The following is a 24,309-nucleotide window of genomic DNA, read 5'->3' on the forward strand; positions in this document are numbered from 1 at the left end:
ATCGATATTGCTTTCCAGTAGATCAGCATATATTCTTAACGCCCCAGCAAATATGCCCATCATCTCAAAGACATGTGTGCCTTTTAATATATTAGAGAGTAATCGAACCAGTATCACTCCTATCCGGCGTAGTTCTTCGCTTCCAATGTCCCCCGAATCGTCGGCCGCCGGGGCCAAATCAGCTTCCCGTAACACACTTCGTATTATCCTCAAAAGCCGCCTCTCATCCCGACGCAGATCTGTAGGGTCCGTAGCAAGAGTCTCCAGCCACTTGCATAAGAACAAAGCGCATTCCACATTGCAAAGCGAATGGATTGTGCTCCATGTCAAAGCCTGCGTCTTGGCTACATATTCTACCCCAAGCCGTACCGGAATGGAAAGAGCGTGTATAGATTGAAGGACCGCATGATAGATCTGCGGTGTCTGTACAGGGCGCGGTGCATTGAGAAAAGCATATCCAATGGTTTCCGAGTCCCAGGTTCCAAAGCTGCGGTGGGGGCCGAGATTCACATGTAGTCGAAGGCAAGCTATGCGAAAGATTGCGGTCGCGTTAAACCCCAACGGCCCACCTGGTGATGATGGTGTTATTGAAGGGTCAGAGCTAATCTGCCAACTTTTTTGCCACCTGTGAAGTGCGGCGTGAAATCTTGTAAGAGTCTCGTGCGGTAAGGAAGCTCCCTTTTCCTCGGACAGTGAAAGACAGGTTGCCGACTCCCAAGCTAAATATATTTGTTGGAAAACAGCATGGACAAGGATCAAGTTGCCAAATGAAGACAGGCTAAAATGATGCTTGTGAACGGACTGTGATCGAAACAGTTGGGCATAGCCATCACCGAATGAGGGACAGGATGGCCATCTTTGGAGAAGGGTCTTCCATTCGGCAGAGCTGGAAGCCCTCCAGAGTTCCTCGGGCCATGGGAGATAGAGCGAGGTGATTTCACTATTTAAAATTTTTGGGGGTGTATTGTAAAGAATGGTTTGGACGTTGGAAAGCATAAATGCAATAAACTTGGTACGTCGCCGCCCTTCTAGCTGCACCCAAGAACTCCATGTTCCATCGTGGGTGGGAGTATCATCCAAGAGAAGTCCGCTGTCCCGAAGATAAAGTGACATTTGACTAGCCATCGCAAGTGAATCGTGGAGCAGCTCGGGATCAGCCCAGATACCCAGGGTTGTGAGAATGACCTGAGCTTGTAACACTTCAATATCTGCCGAAAAGGCAGATTTTGCGTCGTCATTCTGGCCTCTCGGAGTGCCGAGAAATTTCCCTTGTAAGTTCACTCTGATGTGATAGTCGATCAGAGATTTTGAAGCCCTGTAGAATGTCACGGCACGAGCTCGTTCAAATCGATATTGCGCGCCCATAGCAATTATGGCTAGTGTCAGATGCGGCGACAGATATGCCACTGAAACAGTGGGAAAATGTAGAAATGGTAAATGTTCATGGCTTCCTGTGAAAAACCCCTCGACGTATCTGCAAAATACGTACTTGGACGGAAGGCTAAATGACTCCGGGAGAATATGGCGAACATTCGCAACATGGGATACAACTGCCTGGTAATCATCCTTGGAGATATGCCAAGGGTAATTCGCGCTGAGAACTCTCGGGTGTTCTGCGGAAGAACCGCATGGACGCTGTGAGGGATTATCTGGGAGTGACAAAGCGGCGTGGTCATCTTTTTGTAACGGTGGAAGCTGATCGTTGCATAATGAGGTGTCATCATCCGAATAGGGGCTATCTGATCGCCTTGAGCCAGAATTTGGACCTGTAGGCAGTTCCGAGAATCCAGAACGTGTCGGCTCCGGGATATCGAACTCAGGCAGGGAAATCAGTTCATTGGGAATACCCGAGTCTACTGGAAATGGCCCTCCCCAGGAAAGGTTTGCTTCCATGCTGCCCCATAAAATTTGAAGATCGTGCAGATTTTCGTCAAAAGATTGTTGTGGAGCGTTTGAGGGAAGCCTGGTCGTAGTTGATAGTTGTATTTCTTCCGCCGATGGCATTTCACCTAGCAAATTAGTTGGCAAATCGTATGCGACAATTGGATTTTGGTCCTCGGCATCCTGGTGCCTTGGTGGCTGGACCGGTCTAGAAACCGCCAACGGGGCGTCTTGATGATCATCTAGCCATAAATCCAGTGCTCGACCTTGAACTGTCTCGGATCCAACGAGATGCGAAGCATCGCCATTCACGGAGACATCGGATAACTCAACCTCACCGTGGCAAGAAGGGTCATTCTTGATTCTAAGGTGCCTAGATAGAAGGTCACTGTCGTTTGTTATTTCAACTGCTGCGAACTCACAGGGCCAGTTTTCTTCTTACCGTCTGGCAAACCTTTTGCTACAGCGGCAAGGAAAGGGCTTTTCAAGTGTATCTAGACTATATCAGCCAAATCAGCTTCAAGATATGAGTAGAGTGAGGACCACATACGTGTCCGCTCATGACGGAGTAAATGCTCTCTCCGGGAAAACCGTCTGCGACAAAATTTACATGGCGCAACTTCAACTCGCGGCCGCATATTGTAACAGGAATGAGCAATTTACAGTTTTTTGTGCGCTTTCTTCTCTCAATTGTGACTGCATAATCTTAGAAGCTGAGGCGCGTTTGGACAGGTTCACCAAGGAGTTAACGGGAACTGATAACAACCTTGGTTGCCCCCCCGGGGCCGGACTGCAGGCGGGGGCGACGGCGGGAGATAAGCCGTGAGTCAGCTGACTCCTTATCTCCAGGCCCGGCCGGGATTGGGTCTTCCAGGGCTGTTCAGGGGGTGTGGAAGCCAACTGATAGACTTGAAACATATCCGTAAATTAGGTGTTCAATTTAACATTTAATATCATAACGGTCAAACTGTATCTAGTTAAGCCATTCTAATCATTGAACAACAGTTTTAGGACGCCATAAATCACACTCCCCTTCGATCATACCGGCTGGTTGCCGACCCAACTTTCCAACTAAAACACGGCCATTACCCCTTTTGAGATATTTGCCAAATCCCTTGACGCCCGTGACACGGTTCTCATCTGCGTTCCAAACGACCTCACCACGAAGGATAGTAAACCGGGGCCAATTCCTCACCCGCATCCCTTCGAAAGGGGTGTAGTCAACATCATGGTGAAGATTCTCCTGAGAGATAATTCTTTCTCCTTGGTTTTGTGGATGCCAAATCACCAGATCCGCATCTAGGCCTGGCATAATTGCACCCTTCGACGTCAACCCATACAATCTTGCTGGATTGCCGGATGTGAGTTGGACAAATCGCTCGAGGCTTAATCTTGCTTGACTTGTGGGGAGACAGCCTTCTGACTCGCTGAACAAAAGAGACAACCGGGTTTCAATGCCAGGAATACCCTTGGGAATTTTACTGAACTTCGGAATGCCATTGATTATACCAGCCTTCTTTCCTTGAGGGTGATCATATTTGGTTGGGGCATGATCTGAGGAGAAAACTGTGAATGTATCATTTGCAATGCCATTCCAAAGCGCCTCAAGATCCTCCACATGGTGACGAAGAGGAGGGGAGCATACACCTTTCGCGCCGTGAAAGGCGTCATGCTCGTGTGCCCTTAGTCTTTCAGATAAGAGGAAGAGGTAATGAGGACATGTTTCAGCGTGGATAGGTAGGAGCCTCGTCTGTGCATCTCTTATATGCTTCATTGCTCCATCAGAAGAGACATGAACAAGTAGGACTGGCGCGCCCACCAGTTCCGCAAGTCTAATAGCACGATACGAGGCCTCATCCTCTGCAATCTTGGGGCCTGCGACGGCGTGGAAGAAGGGATCCGTGTGTCCGTTTCTTTCCAAGCCCTGGATCAAAAATTCTATGATTTCACTATTCTCGGCATGGATCATCGTGGTCAATCCCAATGACTGACAAGCTAGCATTGTTTCAAGCAGTTGGCGATCAGACAGCTTGTACAATTCATAGGTCATATACAATTTGACACTTGTAATCCCTTTTTGCTTTGCAATAACGGTGAGTTCTTCGTTGAGAATCTTTTCAGTCGGGTTTGTGAGGATGAAGTGGAACCCATAATCGCAATAGGACTGTTCTCGAGATTTGTTGTGGTAGTCTTCGAGAACCGGGAACAGAGACTCCATCTCCTTTGTCTGTGATGCGAATGCAAGAACGGTTGTGGTTCCTCCAGCAACTGCGCTGCGTGTCCCTGTCTCCCAGTTATCTCCAGTCGGTGCGTTCCTTTGCGCGAGATGGACATGCGAGTCTACCCCTCCGGGGGTGATATATGCTCCCTGGGCATCTATTACTCTGGTCTCAGGCCCTTCAGGGATGTCATATCCAATGACGGATATCTTCCCATCGCAAATTCCAATGCTTTGCCCTGCTGGAAGCACCCCGCTTTCCGTGGCCTAGCCAATACTGTTAACAATCTATACCATGATCGTATCTAATTCTCGTCTGCGAACTGATGCATAATCGTGCAAACAAAGTAGCAATGGCGACCAAACGGAATAAACAGGAAGAGGATAGTTTAACTCACGATTAGGCCGTTTTTAATAATCGTGTCCAACATGACGGGGGTGATTGGTTGAATAATGGCAGATAGATAGTCGGATCAAGTAGATAGGATTTTGGTTCCTATGCTGTACATGGTCGAGTCTTGGAATTTACAGGATACTTAAACATCCATATACGCATACATGCAAATCTTAATGTTTTTCCTTGCATGTCATGTATCTCGCTTGGGGTAGTTAGTGGTGGACTCCAAAAGTATCTACCCCAATTCCCAACGACATGGATCTTATCTCCCCCTCATTTGCCTATTGAAGAGGGAAACTAACTAGGCTTTGAAGCCCAACTGTAGTCATGGGCATTAGATCGGTCTACTTGGATATCACCAACATGTCCTGGCACCGCCGCTAGCGCAGATGATCGTCAAAATGCGGAAAAAGACAACCTCTTCTTTCCGATAAGCGCATGCACCCGGCTAATATAGACATTGTGAAAATAGAGAGTGATAGAAAGATCTGTGATATTCATATGATGACTGAGTGAATTCGAGAGAGGCGAAATTAAGGTCCTTCCATTGGGTGCAGAAACCCCCAGCGAAGCTTGGAAGTGACCTCGGGATGGAACAACATCAGGGGTAATCATGTCATATTCGAGGACCAACTCAACCTTCGCTTCCGCCCTCTGTGTTGAATATAATTTTCAGGTACGAGTTTCTCCATAATTGCCCGTCCTTCACATTCCAACAGCCCGACCAGTCGATCTATCACAAAGACGTCTCGACGGAAGTCTGAAGCCCTCTCAGCAAGTATAGTGAAGACCCTCTTTGGCCCATGCTGGGCGGCCAAGCCCAAGACCTCCATAAGAGCCTTTTGTTCTTCTTTCACATGACTCAGCTGTACCAGCTCCTTCAAATTTGCATTGGCACCCATGCCGATCAGGGTGTCACGAACTGCTTCATCTCCTTGATCGATCACCCAACTTAAGAGCTTGTCAAACGCGTCGCACGTCTCTTCAGTGGCCCCCAGTAGCAATGTCCATTCCGGGTTACTTTGCTGGTGATCGGCGCCTCTCGCAAGCAGCAAGTTAACATTATTATCACGTCTTTCTCGGACGCACCTTTTAGGTATCATTTTTGTACTATAATTGCACATAAATGGTTGGGCTTTCGTGCCCCATCCATGGATACAATACTTGGTGCTGCTGAAATAACTGTACTATCGACGCCAAATCGAAGGTGCAAATATTGCCACACTTCCAATCAAAACGGTGAGAGAAATAAATGGGCGTTGATGGACGAAGTTTTGAAGGGAATGCACAACGGAGACGATTGTCATGGTTTTGGGGGGACGACTATCGGATATGGGGGAGTGAACGTTGACAATATCGAGATCCCTGACATTGCCGCAGTTGCCATCCGGCAAAGGCAAAGGGGGCACCGGGGGGCCCGGGACTGGCCTTTTCTCATCCTGGGTTATCAGGTCTTCCACGGTTGGGCTGGGACTATCGAATTTTTAACGAAGAATAATGGTAGATAACGAGGAGTGAAAACATACAAATAGTACTTTTGGGTATTATACCACACCCGGCATATCTGCGGCTGCTGAACACTTTCATGAGGTGGAAGCGGCGTCATTGACTGCAGGAGCTGAGACTTGAATAGCCCTTCCATCCCTTCGATGTTCCATTGGGCCCAAAATTCAAATATCCTGGGATAAAAGCCTGCAGAAGCCCAGTCCAGCAGACAAATTCTACCATCTGGTAGCCAAATAATATTTCTTGGTGCAGTATCCAAATGGCAAAGCACTAGGTCGCAATCACGGAATGAAACATTTCCCTCGCCTGGAAATAATTTGCTATAAAACCATGACTCCATCTGACCTTTATCATCGAATCCCAAGTCTTCGCCATCAGGCCAGAGAAGTCCTCGATATAGCCCGCCGCCCATACTTCCCACACGATTCGCAGTGAGAGTGCTAAAATAATCGAGCACTTTTGCTATTTTGGCTATCAGATGAGGATCGTGGAGAGGGTCTATCACGTGGCCTTCAACGTATTCCATGAGGATATAACCACGTCCAAGTTCGTCAGTGAAGAAACGATAGAAAAGTGGGACGTGTACTTTATCATGATCAAGATGTTCATATGCCTTCCGTTGATTATTGGCCTCATCTTCGGTGACTCCTACTCCAAATTTGATAACAGTATCATTTGAAGTCTTGACGACAAGATTGCCTCCTTGGCGTCCGCCAACGGATCCGATCAGGGGTGGCTTCCAAGCAAAGACTTATTAATTCATGGTCCGATAAGGTAGCAAGGTCCATTTATCATAGAAGAAGGATGAAAAGATCGTGTAAGGTGCAAAGGGGAACTTCTAGCTGAAAGGGCGTCAGGGTTCCAAGGTTCTATAACTCGGCCCGGTCCGAGTGGGTTTTCTACCTAAGAGGCCCAGCCGATGTATTATGTAATAGCCCCATATGCACCCTTAGGCACGAAAGCGTAGCAAAGATCTTCTTACCTACTACATATTTTTGAGATCTGTATGGAAATCGAAGCATAAGAAAGGATAAATCGAAATCGGTTGATCTTAAATAGAGACGGATTGGATAAATAAGGAAGAAGAGATTTTCGTAGGATCCTAGCCTAACGAAGACGGAATATATATCTTTGAGGCTCATTCATATAACTAATCCCAACCTCAATCTCCCATAATTTCACAACAATTCTGGCTCAATGACACCAGTACGTTCCAAGATTGAATGGTAATGCTCAGGTCTCCGATGCTTTTCAAAAGCAAATACTGTAGTTTTAAGGCGACGGCAATCAGCCAAGTCAATAGTGGCGATAACGACCTCGTCTTCCTTTGTCTTTGCCTCCTTGATAATATGGCCAAGAGGATGCACGATCATCGTTCCTCCAACTAGTGGGTGTCCATCCTCCGCACCCGTTTTCGCCACATTGATACTGAAGCAGCCGTTCATATAACTATTTCCCTGGCAAGAAAGCTTATGATGCAACAAAACTTCTTCCTCGGCTGCCTCTGGACTCAGATCCACCATATGCCCCTCGGAAGTTGTGGCAAATGCAGTAGTATTGTAACCACAACACATGATCTCCATGCCTTGGAGGCCATATACTCGCCATGCTTCGGGCCATCGTCGATCGTTGCAAATCAGCATACCAATGATCGGATCGCCTTTTCCAGCAGTCTTCACGGGATCATCAGTACTGCTAGACTTCTTTAGAGCACCCTCGACAAGGCCCGGGGCTCGGAATGCCGGAAATCCAAGGTCTCCGTTGCGGAAGTAGCGCTTTTCCAGCTGTTGAAATGCACCTGGCGCAGTGCGTGGCTCAACAGTTCCCGGAAGGTGTACTTTGCGGTACTTTCCAACAACCTCGTTTGTTTGGGCCGAGTAGTACGCGCTAGAGTTGTAGTCGATGTGAGAGCCATCTTTTTGCACACTCCGTTCCGCATAGCCTACATAAACGTCGATGCCAAGAGAGCGAGCGTGGTCGAAAAGAGGCTTGACATTTGGAGATTGCTCAATTCCGCCCTTGTTTGAGTCCTCAATATCGAAGTATTGACCCAGGTCTTCCCCCTCGATTAGGTATCTAGGGAAGAATGTGGTGAAGGCTAGCTCGGGGAAAACAGCGAGTTTTGCACCTTCCTTCGCAGCATGATTTAAAAGGGCAAACATGCGCTTCAAGACATCTTCACGTGAGTCTGCAAGATGCACTGGACCAAGTTGGCAAGCAGCAACGGTCAATAGTCGTGGAGATTCGGCATTATTAGAACCCATCGTTGAAGTGTGGATGTTGATCCAATGAGTTGTATATGGCTCTAGAAAGTCGTGGATAAATGATTGTAATAAAAAATGCAATTTGGCAATAACATGAAATTGTAAATGAAACCTCCGCACTCCATATGTGTAGGGCCATGCAGCGACGTATTTACCCCAACTAACACCGCATATCAAAGCTCATCCACCCGCTAAAGGGAGGGGTATTTTGGGGTATTTTGGGTGGCTTATCTACATAGACTATCAAGTTATCTTAACGTCGGGATTACCGTGATAATCTAATCTCAAGATATCGGCTACTTCATTGACTTGCCGAGATCTCGGCAAGTGCTAATCCAAGGATCCTCGAGAAACATACATCTACAACATAGTTTGACGAAACTATCCTTTTTCTTATTATTAATATCGGTGGTCCTCTCGTCAATCCTCCGATTCTTGATATTGATATATCATTATTATTATTGCTATGTTCCCCACATTCTTACTCCCCATGAACGGTTTGGAGACACATAGATAGTGATCTTTGGGGGAAAACCCAATATCCAAAGTGAAAATGCGGAGAAATTATCGACCAATCAGCCGTTTAACTCCATGTTTCGTACATATCGTTATCTCTGGGGAAGTAGGGTATAGGTAGTATGCTCAGGTATAAAACAGTGAGAAGGCAGCTTGTTTTTAGTTTAAGGGTAGAAGTATTTATCGGTTTCTCCGGAGAAGAAGTTATCTACCTATTTCTTATTCTGATAATAGTCCAAATGAGTTTCGATTCCAGTCCTCAGCAGCCAGACGAACGGCAACCGATCAAAAGCTACGCCTATCAACATCACGAAAATGCCCTGGAGAAGCGCCCCTCAATTCGAAATTATGCAGTCACTAGAGTCACTTCACTCAAACCTCCTATGGAAAACATCAAAAATCCGTTTAAATTACTGGCCATGCTGAACGCCCAGCAATGGGCCTTTTTGGCAGTCTCCTTTGCTGGATGGTCATGGGACTCGTTTGATTTCTTCACCGTATCCCTCACTGTCTCTGACTTGGCCGAGACATTCAACAAATCAACCACAGATATCACATGGGGAATTACTTTGGTGCTTCTACTGCGACCATTCGGCTCGATAGTATTTGGAATTGCGGCAGACCGCTATGGACGAAAGTGGTAGGTCTTGACAGGACCAGACATTTGAATTTGAACCATCCACTCATAATCGCTATAGGCCTTTTATCGTGGCAAATGTTATTTTCGTCATCCTTGAACTTGCTACTGGGTTTACTCAGACATATGGACAGTTCCTTGCAGTTCGCTCTTTATTTGGAATTGCCATGGGAGGACTATACGGAATTGCAGCCGTTACGGCCCTCGAAGACTGCCCCGAGGATGCGCGCGGTCTAGTGTCAGGATTAATGCAGCAAGGTTACGCATTTGGTTATCTTCTGGCCACGGCATTTGCACGGGCATTGGTCAACACTACGAACCACGGCTGGAGACCCTTATTCTGGTTTGGTGCATGTCCACCAGTTCTCATCATTGCATTCCGCTTCTGCCTTCCTGAAACAAAAACATTTCAGGCCCGGCAAGCGATTCGCGAAGAGCAAGGAAGTTTGGCTCAGACATTTATTGCAGAGGGACGAGTTGCTCTAAAACGGCACTGGTTATTACTCGTCTATCTCATTCTCCTAACATCCGGGCTTAACTTCATGGCACATGGTACCCAGGACTTGTATCCTACGATGTTAAGCAACAACTTGAACTTTTCAGCCGATGCAATTACAGTAACTCAGGTTGTTGCTAATCTAGGTGCAATCACTGGAGGAACAACTGTGGGTTACTGTTCGCAATTTCTTGGTCGACGACTCAGTATGATCATTGTTTGCATTATTGGAGGGGCTCTTTTGTATCCTTATACTATGGTGCAATCAAAGGGCGTAATTGCTGCAGCTTTCTTTGTGCAATTCTGTGTCCAGGGCGCTTGGAGTGTGATACCCATTTACATTATGGAGCTTTCTCCTAGTTCCTTCCAGACTTTTGTCCTTGGAACAGCATATCAGATGGGAAATCTTGCTTCAGCTGCCTCATCCACGATTGAAGCAACCCTTGGCGAGCGATATCCACTCCCACCGATCACACGGGCAGATGGCACAGTTGTCAAGCGCTTTAACTATGGGAAGGTTATATGCATCTTTATGGGAGCGGTTTATGCTTATAGTATTTTGATGATCTTTATTGGACCAGAAAAGCGAATCTGTGTCTTGAGTGCTGAGCATGACACAGAGGCTGATGATGTGATCGATGAATCAAAATCACACATCACTAAGGTCTAAGTCTACATGGGTTCAGAGTGGTCTCATCTCTAGACTATCTGGCGGTTGCCTGCTTGCAAAGGATTATCTGTTATATACATCAAGTGTCCAGCCGAAAGAAACTTAATTATGCCATGTGGTGCGCTCGAATTTGCTCCATCTCCAATCAGATACCCTGAAAGGAGTTTTGTCGCCTGGCACCTATACTACTACGTAGCTGAAATATAGTTGGAAAAAGGAGCCAACTCAAATATGAAGGCTTCATGCATCCAAAATTGCACAAGCGGGAGTGCAAGAGCGGCTATAATCACCAATAATGCTGGGTCTTTGCGGGGTAGTTTCGTCTGATTAAAATGCTAATTCAGCACGGTGCAGACATAAGAACGCAAAGACTAGCCTTAATAACAGCTTAGCAACATGAAAAAAAGGGCTGCAGAATTTTGGTGCCTGGTAGAGTATGGGGCAAATTTGCACGCGAATTCCACCCTTCAGCGAGAGGCGGGCAGTGGATATCAACCTGAGTGGACCCAAACTCAAACGCGAGCTAAACGCGAACTTCTGCCCCCCTTCTTATAAACAAACGCCACGTTCTATTCCAACTCCTTAAGAGACTGGACTTCCAATCGTCTGCAAACAAAAACCACCCAATTCACCTAATTCAACTACCCGGAAACCCGCAAAGATGCGCTCAGTCCCAGACTTCCCACAAAATCTGCTAGACAGAGTCAACGCAGCCGAGCACAGTCCCTCGCGCGATTCCAACGTCAAATACGTCTTTCACGTCATCCACAGTGGAGCCGAAGATCTATCCGCGTTTGAGGAGGTAGATTCAGAGGATGAGGGGGTGGAGTCTGATGATGGTGATCGCCAAAGGCAGCACAGATTTGACACCCTCGTGGAGGCCAACAAGGCTGCTCTGGATCTTTTCAGGAGCGAGTATGAGGACTTCTTTGATCAAGAAAAGGATATGTCCAACTGGTACGAAGAGGGTACTAGCGAGATTATGATGAATGACGTGATATGGCAAGTTGTCGACGGGATGGTTTCGTTGCAAGCTCACCACGCTGAGGAGGGGATTATCGGTGAGATTTATGTTTCTGCCTCGAGAGTCTAAGCTTGAGGAGAAGAGAAGAAAAAGCGGGAGGGGAAAAGCATAAGTAAATGGTGATCACGAAGTTTGGTTCTGTGTACAAAGCAGAGCCTCTTCTTGGTGTGAGAAATTGTATGTTGAAAATCAATAGGCTAGGAAATGAATGACATACAGCACACCGAAGCTTGTCATCTTCATGGCTTACTAGAAAAATTAATAAGATTAGAAGCAGGCAGTTTGAGTTGAACAAGGGTAACTCATGGCGTGCGGGGCTTCGTCACTCTACCCGGGGTAACAGACAACCCAAGGAAGTCCTGCGGCTTTTTCTTCTAATAGATATCAGCATACCGCAAGTTGTCCATGCCTGATAGTCTCACCAGATGGTCACGTTTGATATGAGCACGGAGCTTGACTACCTGAGGGCTGGTAGTCTCGAAGTTATCGAACTTTGGGCAGTAGGGACACTTGTAGGCGCAGGGAGGAATCGTCTAAGGACAGCAAAGATTAGTATTGGCTTGAATAGAAGATTAGGGTACTTCTACTCACAATGATCGCGTGTTCCATCGGCCATTGGCTTGCCTGGTGTTCATCACAAGCGCAGAGCTTCTTGTTCTCCTGGCTGATAGAATCGGTCAGCCATATTCAACAGTCCAATTCAAATCAATGCTTACAGCCATTTGGTGGGTGGCATGTCCCTGTTTGACTTCCAGTAGTGACCATGCATCCCATAGTATGGACTCCCAGGGAGAGCCTCAACAGGCTGGGACTCGGCCGGGGTTGTTGATGTACCTTTGGTCATGGTGGTAGTTGGGTGATTCTTTTTTCTGAATGAGATCTTGAAGAGATTTGATATCGACAAAGGTAAAGTGCTGATTTGATTGCTCAAATGTGGGAGATTGGGAAGCAGAACTAAAACGGAAGGAACCCAAACAGGAAAGTGAAATCAACAAAACCCATCTGATGTGGTTTAGCACGTGGGGTTATATCTGGGACTGAATACATCCGGAATTCATCTTAATACAAAAAGCATTGTCATAAATTCATTCCCACAAAGTATTTACAAAACATATTTGAACAGCGGCGACTTATCTCCCATATCGAACAGCTGTTCCTCGGTGTAGTTAACTCTTGCGTCATCAGCAATCCTTTCCTTCTTCGCATTACCCAGCTTGTAGGTCCATTCGAGGAACAAAGCAACAAAGAATCCAACCCCACCAAGTGCCAAACTGAGGCCGAATCCAGTTGTGTACTTCGGGCTCTCTTTCTCAATATACATGAAGCTGCCCAATATGCCACCAACATTGCCAACACAGTTCACCAATGCAATACCCATAGCACGGCGGGATGCCGGGGCAATGTTGTTTGCATTCCAAGACGCAGCTCCGGGTTGAATGGGGTAAATACCGATGACAGACAAAACGACTGCAAAATAAGCCACTCCTTTCTTTTCTTCGAGGGCTCCATTAAGAGACATGATGATAGAATAAGCCACCACGACGATTATCATGGGGATGCAGACAAATGGCATTCGCCAATAGAAGCGATCGGAGAACCGCGCAAACACGATAGCAGATATCGCACCGGCAATATATGGAGGGGCAGAGGTGAGTTGGGCATTTGTGGAGCTGAAGCCCATGGCTTTGGTGATGGTTGGGAGGGTGAATTTGGTACCTTGATGCAAAATGAATTAGCACAGTGTGTCGTATAGGGTTTGAAGGGCTGTTACCATAAGACAAGGCAGACTGGCAAAACAAAAGGTATCCTTGCACGTATATCCTCCAGTTCAACAGGACCACTTTGAGATCTCTCCACTTGAAACCTCCTTCCCCGGTACTAGTTCCTCCTTGCTTGATGAACATTGAAAGTTCAAGATAGCGTATTTCTTCAGGGGTTAACCAGCGCTTGGATAAAGCCGGGGTGTCGATTAGGAGGAAGAAACAGGCAATACCTAGTACCACACTAGCAAGGCCTTCAAGAATGAAGATCCAGCGCCATCCCTCAAGCCCACCAATACCGTCCATCTTGGCAATAGCGGCAGCCAATAGGCCAGAGAATGCACCAGAGAGCGCACTGGCACAGTAGAAATATGAGATACGAAGCGCTAATTCTTTAGGCATGTACCAGTAGGAGCAAAGGTAGATAGCACCAGGGAAGAATCCAGCCCTATAAAGCAAAACATTAGTGTGAAAGTAAAATATGGCTGATTAATGTTCCTCACTCAAAAACACCGAGTAGGACTCGAGTGGTCATCAGACCAGCAAAATTTTTAACCAGACCTGTGCATGTCATGATAATACCCCAGCTCAAGACCAGAAGGCCAAGGTACATTGAAGGGCGCTTGAACTTCTTGAGAACAATGTTGCTGGGAACTTCGAACAGGACGTAGGGAATAAAGACTATAGTATATATCACGAGTCAGTACACTTTGAGCTCACAGCCGAAAAAAACACTAAGCCGGCTGAGTGTGCTGCAGGAACCGAACTCACATATAGAAAGAACTGTGTTATACTGCAATCCCGTCATATTGAGATCTTGGACCATGCCTTCGATTTTAGCATTGCCGATGTTCGCACGATCGATGTGACAAATCAAGTACAGCACTGCGAGCATGGGGATTAAACGCTTATCGATCTGTATCAAGAGTTAGCTAGTTAGGTATTATCTGTGAGAGGAGTGTTGAGCATTTTCACACCTTATGAAAGACCTTTTTCCGCCTCTCTTCCGAATAGTTATTATAGAAATCTGCATCATCGGCGGTTAAACCAACGACACGGAAATCTCCAACCTGCGTCACCAGAGATGGTTTGGTAATTTGTTCGACATGAGAAGATTGATCGACAATCTCGACATCATCCTTTCCAATAGAACCGCGGTTCATAGCTGCGGATTATAAGTAGCACACAGCCTTTGGCTACTTCGAGAGATGTCCTGTAGATATAGGGTCTCAGAAGATCGGCATAAGCAAGTCGACGAAACGTACTTTATATATGGTGTATACCTAGTTACATCATGTAAGCTATCCTTCATAGATTGGTGGAATGATTTCAGCTTTCATTGTTTACCCCAGTCTTGGCAACTACGTTCTAGCAGCCAAGAAATGCGGGGAAGCTTGGCCATTGAAGGGCCATGATCCAATGATTTCCAAAATTATGCTTGACGATCTATAAGTGACCCGGTAGTTGGCCTGTGCCAAGGTGAGCTTGTTGACAGGCATCCAGTCAGAACCCGACCTGCTGCGGAAAGCACTGACAATCACCACGAGTAGCCATGCGGGGTGTATGTTTTCCCCAACAGAGAAATGATGGACCTTTCTCCGGGCTTTGGTCCCGGCCTTTCTCCGAGGCTTTATCCAGGCTCTTCTCCGGACCTTTCTCCGGGACTATCCGCTCCGACCTTGTTTGGACATACGGGAAACCGCTATCTCTCATTTCCGCCGCAATAGAAGAGATCGATATCCGGCCTCTGCAAGTTCATGACAGTCTATTGGTGGGGAATGTGATTGTGCATGAACCGCAGTATCATCAAGACCATCACGGATTTCGCGCACGGCTTAGGATGCTCATTTGGTGGCTTGACTCATCTAGCCGACTTGGGAAAAGCTGCTAGGACCCTTGGGAGATCAAAAGCCTCGTGGTGTACGACAAAAAGGCATCCCGCAAACTCTAAACTAACCCGATGGGATGTAAAAACACACCACATCTAGTCTTCCCCCTTAGATTTGCAAGTCTCAGTTCTACGACAGGCTGCGGGTCTCTTGGTGAGCAACTCGCTCAGTAGATAAGTGAGAATCTAGGGAATACCCCCGCATATTTTTTCTATGACTAGGCCGGAAAACCTCCAGCCACACAAGAAATATAACGCAGTGCCAAATCCAGGTGGGGTAGGGAAGGCAGCCAAGAAGCATGTCGGCAAATATAGTCAAAGCTTTATTTGATCCTAAGGGCGATATTGACTCTCGCCTGTATAGTTAGAAGGTTGAGGCCATAAAGGCGATGCTTCATGAGGAGATTGGGGGATGAAAGAAAACAACTAGGTACCCGGGGCTACACAGCGGTATAGGTCCCATGGGGCAAACCTCCATCTTCGGGGTATTATTGATGACGGAATGCTTCATACCTTGTACTCCCTAGGACTTAGACTGCTGCGCGGGGGTTGACTTAAATATATTGCTTAGATTTTGTGAAGGCGATGGTTCCTTCCCCTGGAAAACAATTTTATACGAACCAAAAGAGGTGTTCATGACATGCAGGCCTATCAACGTCTAATAATGTGAACATTGCATACATGTATCGTGCAAGAAATGAAACATATCGCTCCTAGAACTCAATCCGCCATGCCTTTCCAATGTTAACATTCGGATTCTTCACCACAACATATGACGCCTTGCCGCCCTCCTGCTCGTAGAACTCCAACGAGGCAGTAGAGGCCGACTTAGCTCCATCTTCAATGACAGTCACGGCGTTCTTAGTCTTCCATTCGGCAGGAGGGTCGACGATGACCACTCGCTCGACCGTCACGCCAGCCATGGTCTTGAGGTACTCAGCAGTCTTGGGTCCCTTGGTTCCAATGTCATCCGACGACAACACCGACTCGCGGTAGTTGAAGCGGCGGTGAATGTAGGCGCCATGCTCGTAGTCGAATGTCTCACCGTCATCTACATACAGAGTGCCTTCGGCTTCACTGTTCTTGTCTAGCGTAATGACCAGTGTATACGGGTCCCATCGCATAAGACCGGTGCTGCGACGGGGACGGTCCTTACGGGGGATGATGTGACCACCCTGGATCAACACAGGCACCTTCTCCTCCGGTGCAGGGACGGTGTGCTTCTTGCCCGCGCCCTGGTAGACGGTGAAATCGAAGTAGTCGTAGTACTTCTCGTCGTCGGAGATATACACATCTGCGGTGTAAGTGTTCTCCTGCACAACAGGCTTCACGAGAAGACCCGTGGAACCAAGGTACAGCTGATCATCGATGGCAAAGCCTTGCTCGTCCTCTGGGAACATGTAGTACTGAGGCCGCACAATGGGCGTACCATTAACTGAGGCTTCATGGAAGGCCGTGTACCAAGCAGGCATAAGTTGGTACCTGAGGCGGATTGCCTGAGCGATGTAGGACCGTTGTGGTTCGCTGATCAGGTACGGCTCACGACGGCGGGTATCGATGTGAGCATGTGCGCGGAAGAAGGGATACCAGATACCTGTCTGGTACCACCGGGTCAAAAGGTCCTTATCGGGGTTGTGGAAGAATCCTCCGACATCTGCGCCGGCAAAAGGGAAGCCGGCGATACCGTTGGTTAGGACCATGGGGAGAGAGGCCCCGAGGTGCTCCCAGGTGGCCTGGTTGTCTCCAGTCCACATAGCAGACACACGCTGGGCCCCAGAGTAGTACGAACGCGTCAAGATAAATGGCCGGCGCACCTCGCCCTTCTTGCGCTCCAGCATTGCTTTGTAGGTGGCGTTCAAAAGAGTCAGGCCATTAAGGTTGTGAATATCACGATGTTCCCAGTTTCCATGGTGCAAGTTGTCCTTAGGCATGGTCATGTCAGGCCCGTTGAAAACGGAGGGTTCATTCATATCATTCCAGATGAAAAGATTCTGAAGCGATCCCTTAAATTTGTCGAACTTGTGGAGGGTCGCCCACCAGGCCTGTGCAGCAGGGTTGAAGCAGTCGACCCAGTTCGAGGAACCTGGCCAGCACCATCCATCGTAAATCTCGCCATCCTTATTCAGTACAGCAAGCTTCTTGCTTCTAAGCTCCTCGGAAACAAAGTACTTGTCCGTATTCTTAATATGCGGATCAATCAAGACCACCAACTTTCGCTCGGTTTCATCGAGTTTTTGCTGCATACCCTTAGGGTCGGGGAAGGTAAGGGAGTCCCAGGTGAAGTATTTCCGGTCATCGGTGTATTCAAGATCAAGCCAAATCACATCGTACGGAATCTGGTACTTGTCGAACTTGGCGTTGACTTCCTTGACATCCTCGTCCGTAACATAGTTCCAACGGCATTGATGATATCCAATGGCAAACTGTTGGGGCAGTTGTGTATATCCCGTGAGTTCACCATATGTCTTACTGATATCATTAGGCGAGGGGCCCAGGAAGACGAACAGGTCAATCTGACCGGATTCGGAGATCCAATGTGTGTGTGTGTCTGTTTTGGAGCGGGCGCCCAAGGCAAGGGGGTTAGAAGAGGCAGTCGACTTGACAATATCGATCCACGTTTCCGCTGCATTGAGCCAGAAGACTCCAACAGTAGAGTTCTTGCGGTGGGCTTGCATCAGCGGAATGGCTCCATACAAGGTCATCGGGCTTTCGAGTTCATACTCGAAGACATCCGAGTTGTACAGACGGTAAGGGTCCTCATGGTTGCCAGATCCACCTCTGGTCTCTTTGAGCGAGAGCGAGTCTGCGTGCTCTGGGATACCAAATACATGATTATAACCCGGGAAGGTGATATCAAGGGCAACACTCTCGGGACCACGCGGCTTAGAGTCGGTGTTTCCCCCAAACGTCTCCTCCCACCAGCTGCCCTCGTCCTCACTGGATTCGCCGTCTTTGCCGTCTACCTTCGGTCGCCAGTGCTCCAGGTTCAAGAAACCTTGGTGGTTCAATTGAACGTGGGTCTCTCCGTCCCGCTGAAATTCAACTCCAAATGGCGCGTGGCGAACGATTGCCTGGAATTTGTCGCCTGGGCCGTATAAAATGTTGGTGAATCCAGTCTCGGTCTGAGCGTTCAACGTGGCCGACTTGCTGACTTCCAAACCACCCACGATAGCCCATTTCTCAGCTTCATCGTATCGCTTCTTGTTCGCTTGGCTGCCATGTCGCATTTCAATGTCGCCCTTCATCCGCTTCTCTTCATCCACCACAATGCGGGCGGCTCCCGATTCCAAGAAAGAGACTGTGAGAGGTAGCCGGACCTTCTCGTTGGCAGTTGTTGTTTTAGAAATGACTCCAGTAAGGATGCCATCTTTAAAATGTACGGTGGCGGGGTCGAGCTCGTAGGGTGAGCTCCATGAAGTGCCTTGGGAGGAGGCGTTATCGGCGTAGGCACGGTTTCGTTTGCAGAATCCGGACTGGTCGCAAGTTTTGAAATCTTTGTGTTTCACAGCCACTGTTCGTACCATGAGCGTTAGCTTTTTGTAATCTTGCGTTTTGGCAAAAAGCAGCCTTACAACCGGGGACGACAATGCATCCGAGAAGGATAATTAAAGAGAGCAACATTGCCCAACGGGGCGCAGGTAGACTCCTGGCCATGGTGAAATAAATAATATGATCAATCAGAGACCCTCAATCTCCGACAGAATGGCGTTGGTTATCACGGAGTGACCTGCATTTAGAGGTGGAGATGCCATCAACAGAAGCTACAAGCTGGCCTGAGCTGGGGTAAGACACCTAAGGCAATAAGGCATCACAATAGCTCCAATTTGCCTTTGAGCCAATCGGTGTCCACGATATGAAACCCTTACTGATGTGCTTTGTACGGAGTACCTTGGACGCATGTACAAGTACTGCTTCTATATTTTAACATCACGAATTAAGGACATTAATTTGCAATGCTAACCAAGTCTCAATTACAATCTCTATCTTCCCCCTAGCCTCTGCCTTGACAACCCGCTGTTTGCACAGTGCTAGATATCACAAATAGTCATCCCTTCTAGCAACCACTGAGCATTTGAAAGCTTCGAAGAGGCTGGGTGACCTTCCGGGCCGTAATTCAGTGTCTCCCGTAAAAACTAACAGAAGTACTCCAAGATTTATTATTAAACTTCCGCTCCCTATCTATTTATGTGCACAGGATAGTACATGTAGTATAGTGGGTACAGACTCATTCCCCAAACTGCAGCGGAAAACCGAGTACCCAAAAATAGAAATAAGGAGCCAGTGTGAGAGATTAGAGGTGCACATGGTGCTGCAGCTGAACTTCAGGGGCAACGACAGGGGACCGGGCTAGATGCGAGTTGTTATCCCATATGTTAGAACTTGGGATAGAGTTGAATTATTTTCATTGGGCTGTTAGTTTTAACATGATAGATATGTGGATCTTTGTATTTGAACAGCAAAAGAGTGAAGCAACCGAGTTGTACGGAGTATACAAGATTGAACTTTCCAACGGCAAGGTCCCACCAGTTTTGGCCTTAGCATTCTGGCATCAACACCCCTCCTTGTGGCCACCAATCACCGGCTCAAGTGGGAAGGCCCGAATTTTTTAAAAGGCCTCTATTTAATCCTCCCCTCTTCCTGCTCTCTTTTCCTACTTCATATCTGAATTATTATTCTCATACATTCAAAATGTCCGCCAACGAGGAACAGACGTATGTCACACTCAATCTTCTCCCCCAATCCCCTTTCCCTTTCGATTCTCATTACCCCTCAATGCCGGTCAAGCTAACCAAATGCTCTAGTTTCATTGCCATCAAGCCCGATGGTGTCCAGGTACGAACACAGCATCATTCGATCCGAATCCATCACGGACCGGGAAAAGTTTCGCAATTGAACAACACTTACTGACAATGTCAACCAGCGTGGACTCATTGGCCCCATCATCTCTCGCTTCGAGAACCGTGGCTTCAAGCTCGTTGCCATGAAGCTCACCTCCCCTAGCCAGGACCACCTCGAGAAGCACTACGCTGATCTCGCCACCAAGCCCTTCTTCAAGGGTCTCGTCGCCTGTTAGTTGCCTCTCCCGAACCGTTCCGCACATCGCAATACACTAACACAGCTCTAGACATGCTGAGCGGCCCCATCTGCGCTATGGTCTGGGAGGGTAAGGACGCCGTCAAGACCGGCCGTGTCCTCCTCGGTGCCACCAACCCCTTGGCTTCCGCCCCCGGTACCATCCGTGGTGACTACGCCATCGTAAGAGACCCCTGATGCTCTCTGATTTCGCGTGTTTTTTTTTTTTTTCTCTTCTCATACTAACAACACTAGGATGTCGGCCGCAACGTCTGCCACGGTTCCGACTCCGTCGAGAACGCCAAGAAGGAGATTGCTCTCTGGTTCGGTGCCTCCGAGGTCCTCAAGTACACCTCCGCCCAGTCCGCTTGGGTTTACGAGTAAATTCCTCGTCTTTAACTAGACTGGTCGGATGGATTTCTTCTTTGGATACTTCTAGCATAAAATAAAGCAGCGGTTCTGAGGAAGAAGCCCAATGGCTTTGGAAAATACACAATATACAAATTCATATTATTGATGAATATAGTTCTCTCTAGTATCACAGTAATGCACGACTAGCTTATCCTCTGCTGAAGAGCCGCCTAGCTAGGTTTGCTGTCGGTGTAAAGACCGACCTTGCAAACCACGGTGTAGCCCAAACACTCGCTGCCAACCGCACTGGCAACAAAGCTTTCGTGATTGCATAGGCCGTAGCAAATTCCAGAACCAATCGAACCCCTGCTCGATCGACCGGCTTCTCTGCGGTGGTTTCATGCTCCGCAACAGTATTCACATCGGCCTCATCCACCCAACCTTTCTTTTTCAGCCAGCGGCCAAAACGCGCAGCTCCCTCGTCAAAGGCATTGGTCTCGCCTGTCTGCGATGCAAGGTCCGGCATCCAGGCACCATAGTGAAATGCGCCAACCAACCCAAATAGCGGAAGAATAGCGGTGATTTCGTGAAGTATTAGGAATGATGTGATATGGGTGACCGGCGCACCGAATAAGGGTGTAGTATATGTGCGGAGAAACCGAGGGAGGCGGTCATTGAACCGGCGCAGGCGAGAGCGAGAGTCATTAGGGATAGAATGTGACGCTTTCGGTGGCTGTGGGGAAGAGGGAGTGGAAATAGTTCGTTGCGACGCATGCGATCTAGTATTTCGAGCTGTTTGCAGACGGAGATAGCGGAGAAAGTTGGGTGGTCGGGAAGCCATGTTGTTGTGGAGGGATTGGCTAACTTGAGGGGTTCACAAAGAGAGATTATATATGTTCAAAAGAAAATCGTTCTCTGGCGGCCAATATACAGTAATGCAAAACAGTTGAGTGCTCGTGTTAAGCTCGTCGATCCCGATCTGAGAAATGACGATTATCTCGCTGAGTCATCTAAAGCGCTGGCACTTTTTTTTTTTGCTCTAGCTCTTCGGGATCAAGATAGAGTCGCTCCTGGCATAGAAACAGTATTTAAGACTTTAGATCCACATAGAATATTTGCAGTAGACCTTTAATGCGCGATGGCCACTAAGATCGGCAGCTGTAGACATCATCGTTCCCGATACGACTGGCGCAAATGGTGACATGGTCCACTTTTGCCCGAATCCTCTCTTCTTCATCCAACCCCTCCCATTGCCGACCCATACCCTCAAAGGACGCAATGGAGAAGAAGATCACAGAGAAGATCGCGGTTCTGCCGCCAGATGCCAACTACTTTTCCTTGGAGTTCTTCCCTCCAAAGACCCGGATGGTGGGGGTTACCCCGCGTGCTGAACGCATCGTGAACATTTGCTAATATGGTCTACTACAGGGTTTCGCCAACCTGTCCGCGCGTCTGGAGCGTATGGCACAAGCACTCCGTCCTCTCTTTGTTACGGTTACTTGGGGCGCTGGCGGTAGCACTGCGGCACGATCGCTCGAGCTGGCGGAAGTATGCCAGCGCCAACTGCAGTTAACGACCGTTTTGCATCTGACATGCACGAACATGAGCCGCAAGCTGGTAGATATGGCTCTAGATGAGGCCAAGGCTCTCGGAATTCGCAACATCCTTGCCCTACGAGGAGATCCGCCCCGCAGTGAGGAATACAACATGCACGGAGAGGATGATAGTAACAAGGATTTCACTTTCGCCGTTGATCTGGTACGATATATTCGCCAGACGCATGGCGACTACTTCTGTGTCGGTGTTGCTGCATACCCCGAGGGCCATCCTGCCGACACCTTCCAAGATGTCCAGGATCCCATCAGAGATATTCCTTACCTGGTGGAGAAGACACTGGCTGGAGCAGATTTCATCATGACCCAACTAACCTACGACATCGACGCTTACCAGAAGTTCGAGAACGCGCTTCGCAACCATGAATCTGGTGCTTTCAAGACCATCCCCATCATTCCGGGCTTGATGCCCATCCACAGCTATAAGATTCTGACCCGAGTGACTAAGCTCAGCCATGTCACGATTCCACCTCCCATTGCCAGACGCATGGAAGAATTGAAGCACGACGATGATGCCGTCAAGCGCGCGGGTGTGGATATTGTTAGCGAGATTGTGGGTGGTATAAGGGACATTCCCTCCCCGGGCCCGCGAGGATTCCATTTCTACACGTTGAACTTGGAAAAGACGGTATCATTCATTCTCGAACAATGCGACCTGATTCCATCATACTCGGATGCTGGAGAGCTTGCTATCGAGGATGATCCCGCATCGATTCCTCTCGATTTCCCTGGACGTGCGCTGCGACGACGCCGTGCTTCCTCTATCAACTCGCAACCCCACAACCGCGTCATTGTGGACAAGCTGTCAGTCCACGAGTCATCGCAGGACTCCGTCCATGAGGCCCTTGCAGACAGCGCAGGCGTGCCCGCGCCTCCGCCAAACCGCAGCACTACTCTTCTCATCTCCGAGGGTCTTGGTGCCCTTGGTAGAGAAGCAACATGGGATGACTTCCCCAACGGACGATGGGGTGATGCTCGCTCGCCTGCCTTCGGTGAGATTGACGGCTATGGTCCCTCGCTCCATGTCACTGCCAACTCCGCACGTAGGCTGTGGGGAAACCCGGTGTCCTCCAAGGACATGAGCACACTCTTCCGGCGCCACGTCTCGGGCGAGCTACACATGGTTCCGTGGTCTGAGGGTGGTGCCGAAGAAGATGGCGACGGTTTGAATGCAGAGACTGAACTGATTCGACCGGAGTTGTTGAAGCTCATAGATGGCCGCGGCTGGTGGACACTTGCCTCGCAGCCCGCAGTGAACGGTGTACACAATGACCACCCCATCTTCGGCTGGGGTCCCCAAAGAGAAGGATTCGTCTTCCAAAAGCCATTTGTGGAGTTCTTCTGCTCTAGCAACGACTACACCAACATCCTGAAGCCAATGTTTGCCAAGCACGGCCACGACAAGCTCACCTGGTTCGCGACAAACATCAAGGGCGATTTCGAGTCATCGCTTCCAACCCAACCTGCCGATGTCGAGCTTGATGACCTTGGCTCCAACCCCGAGAGTGTCAACGCTGTTACCTGGGGTGTATTCCGCGGCAAGGAGATCGTCACCCCGACCATCATCGAGGAAGTGAGTTTCCGTGCGTGGGGCGAGGAGGCTTTCCGAATCTGGGACGAATGGCGTCGTATCTACCCCCGCGGATCGCCCAGCGAAACCTACCTAGACACAACTAAGAACGACTCTTGGCTTGTGTGTGTTGTCGGACAGCAGTTCGGTGCCGGTACTAAGCAGGGCTCCAAGGAGGAGGAAGACGAGGTTAAGTGGATGTGGCGGGTCTTGGCGGGCGAGGAGGCTTAAGAATGCGTCTTTCTCCAAATTGGGATAAAGATATACACTTTATCAACGAGAGTTCTTACGGTTGGCGGTTTAATGAGGGCAAGCCTGGACATATGAACTATGAATGCCACAAAATCTGGATTTATGTATACTAGTCTTGACCCTATCTCATCGAGATGAATATTACGATTATGCGTGCACGTCCTTCTTTTATATATATTTTAAACTGATTGAT

General features: G+C 48.4%; 11 protein-coding genes across 11 annotated transcripts; 4 read left to right on the forward strand and 7 right to left on the reverse strand.

Moving 5' to 3' along the window:
* Positions 1–601: 601 nt before the first annotated feature.
* N7487_000178 (uncharacterized protein) lies at positions 602–2,443 on the reverse strand (the record flags this gene model as incomplete). Its single annotated transcript, XM_056867927.1, has 4 exons — positions 602–719; positions 803–2,238; positions 2,304–2,375; positions 2,432–2,443. 4 exons carry the CDS (start codon positions 2,441–2,443, stop codon positions 602–604), a joined length of 1,638 nt encoding a protein of 545 aa, XP_056732711.1.
* A 429-nt stretch (positions 2,444–2,872) lies between these two features.
* Positions 2,873–4,530, reverse strand: N7487_000179 (hydantoinase/dihydropyrimidinase family protein; the record flags this gene model as incomplete). Its single annotated transcript, XM_056867928.1, has 2 exons — positions 2,873–4,366; positions 4,498–4,530. The coding sequence occupies 2 exons, from the start codon at positions 4,528–4,530 to the stop codon at positions 2,873–2,875; spliced, it is 1,527 nt and encodes a 508-aa protein (XP_056732712.1).
* A 2,650-nt stretch (positions 4,531–7,180) lies between these two features.
* N7487_000180 (uncharacterized protein) lies at positions 7,181–8,266 on the reverse strand (the record flags this gene model as incomplete). The annotated part of the gene is made up of 1 exon (XM_056867929.1): positions 7,181–8,266. One exon carries the CDS (start codon positions 8,264–8,266, stop codon positions 7,181–7,183), a length of 1,086 nt encoding a protein of 361 aa, XP_056732713.1.
* Positions 8,267–9,021: 755 nt separating this feature from the next.
* N7487_000181 (uncharacterized protein) lies at positions 9,022–10,585 on the forward strand (the record flags this gene model as incomplete). The annotated part of the gene is made up of 2 exons (XM_056867930.1): positions 9,022–9,422; positions 9,481–10,585. 2 exons carry the CDS (start codon positions 9,022–9,024, stop codon positions 10,583–10,585), a joined length of 1,506 nt encoding a protein of 501 aa, XP_056732714.1.
* A 661-nt stretch (positions 10,586–11,246) lies between these two features.
* N7487_000182 (uncharacterized protein) lies at positions 11,247–11,678 on the forward strand (the record flags this gene model as incomplete). Its single annotated transcript, XM_056867931.1, has 1 exon — positions 11,247–11,678. One exon carries the CDS (start codon positions 11,247–11,249, stop codon positions 11,676–11,678), a length of 432 nt encoding a protein of 143 aa, XP_056732715.1.
* Positions 11,679–11,911: 233 nt separating this feature from the next.
* Positions 11,912–12,453, reverse strand: N7487_000183 (uncharacterized protein; the record flags this gene model as incomplete). The annotated part of the gene is made up of 4 exons (XM_056867932.1): positions 11,912–11,983; positions 12,032–12,142; positions 12,201–12,273; positions 12,326–12,453. 4 exons carry the CDS (start codon positions 12,451–12,453, stop codon positions 11,912–11,914), a joined length of 384 nt encoding a protein of 127 aa, XP_056732716.1.
* Positions 12,454–12,711: 258 nt separating this feature from the next.
* On the reverse strand, positions 12,712–14,532 carry N7487_000184 (uncharacterized protein; the record flags this gene model as incomplete). Its single annotated transcript, XM_056867933.1, has 5 exons — positions 12,712–13,325; positions 13,381–13,817; positions 13,873–14,050; positions 14,141–14,285; positions 14,347–14,532. The coding sequence occupies 5 exons, from the start codon at positions 14,530–14,532 to the stop codon at positions 12,712–12,714; spliced, it is 1,560 nt and encodes a 519-aa protein (XP_056732717.1).
* Positions 14,533–15,970: 1,438 nt separating this feature from the next.
* N7487_000185 (glucan 1,3-alpha-glucosidase ROT2) lies at positions 15,971–18,911 on the reverse strand (the record flags this gene model as incomplete). Its single annotated transcript, XM_056867934.1, has 2 exons — positions 15,971–18,768; positions 18,830–18,911. 2 exons carry the CDS (start codon positions 18,909–18,911, stop codon positions 15,971–15,973), a joined length of 2,880 nt encoding a protein of 959 aa, XP_056732718.1.
* A 1,035-nt stretch (positions 18,912–19,946) lies between these two features.
* On the forward strand, positions 19,947–20,714 carry N7487_000186 (Nucleoside diphosphate kinase; the record flags this gene model as incomplete). The annotated part of the gene is made up of 5 exons (XM_056867935.1): positions 19,947–19,969; positions 20,060–20,090; positions 20,179–20,326; positions 20,383–20,513; positions 20,586–20,714. 5 exons carry the CDS (start codon positions 19,947–19,949, stop codon positions 20,712–20,714), a joined length of 462 nt encoding a protein of 153 aa, XP_056732719.1.
* Positions 20,715–20,889: 175 nt separating this feature from the next.
* Positions 20,890–21,522, reverse strand: N7487_000187 (uncharacterized protein; the record flags this gene model as incomplete). The annotated part of the gene is made up of 1 exon (XM_056867936.1): positions 20,890–21,522. The coding sequence occupies one exon, from the start codon at positions 21,520–21,522 to the stop codon at positions 20,890–20,892; it is 633 nt and encodes a 210-aa protein (XP_056732720.1).
* A 353-nt stretch (positions 21,523–21,875) lies between these two features.
* Positions 21,876–24,095, forward strand: N7487_000188 (methylenetetrahydrofolate reductase (NAD(P)H) MET12; the record flags this gene model as incomplete). Its single annotated transcript, XM_056867937.1, has 2 exons — positions 21,876–22,049; positions 22,110–24,095. The coding sequence occupies 2 exons, from the start codon at positions 21,876–21,878 to the stop codon at positions 24,093–24,095; spliced, it is 2,160 nt and encodes a 719-aa protein (XP_056732721.1).
* Between the last annotated feature and the right edge of the window lie 214 nt (positions 24,096–24,309).

The sequence above is a fragment of the Penicillium crustosum genome (genome assembly GCF_028827405.1).
Source record: "Penicillium crustosum strain IBT 35664 chromosome Unknown utg000001l_segment0_segment0, whole genome shotgun sequence".
Lineage (NCBI taxonomy): Eukaryota > Fungi > Ascomycota > Eurotiomycetes > Eurotiales > Aspergillaceae > Penicillium > Penicillium crustosum.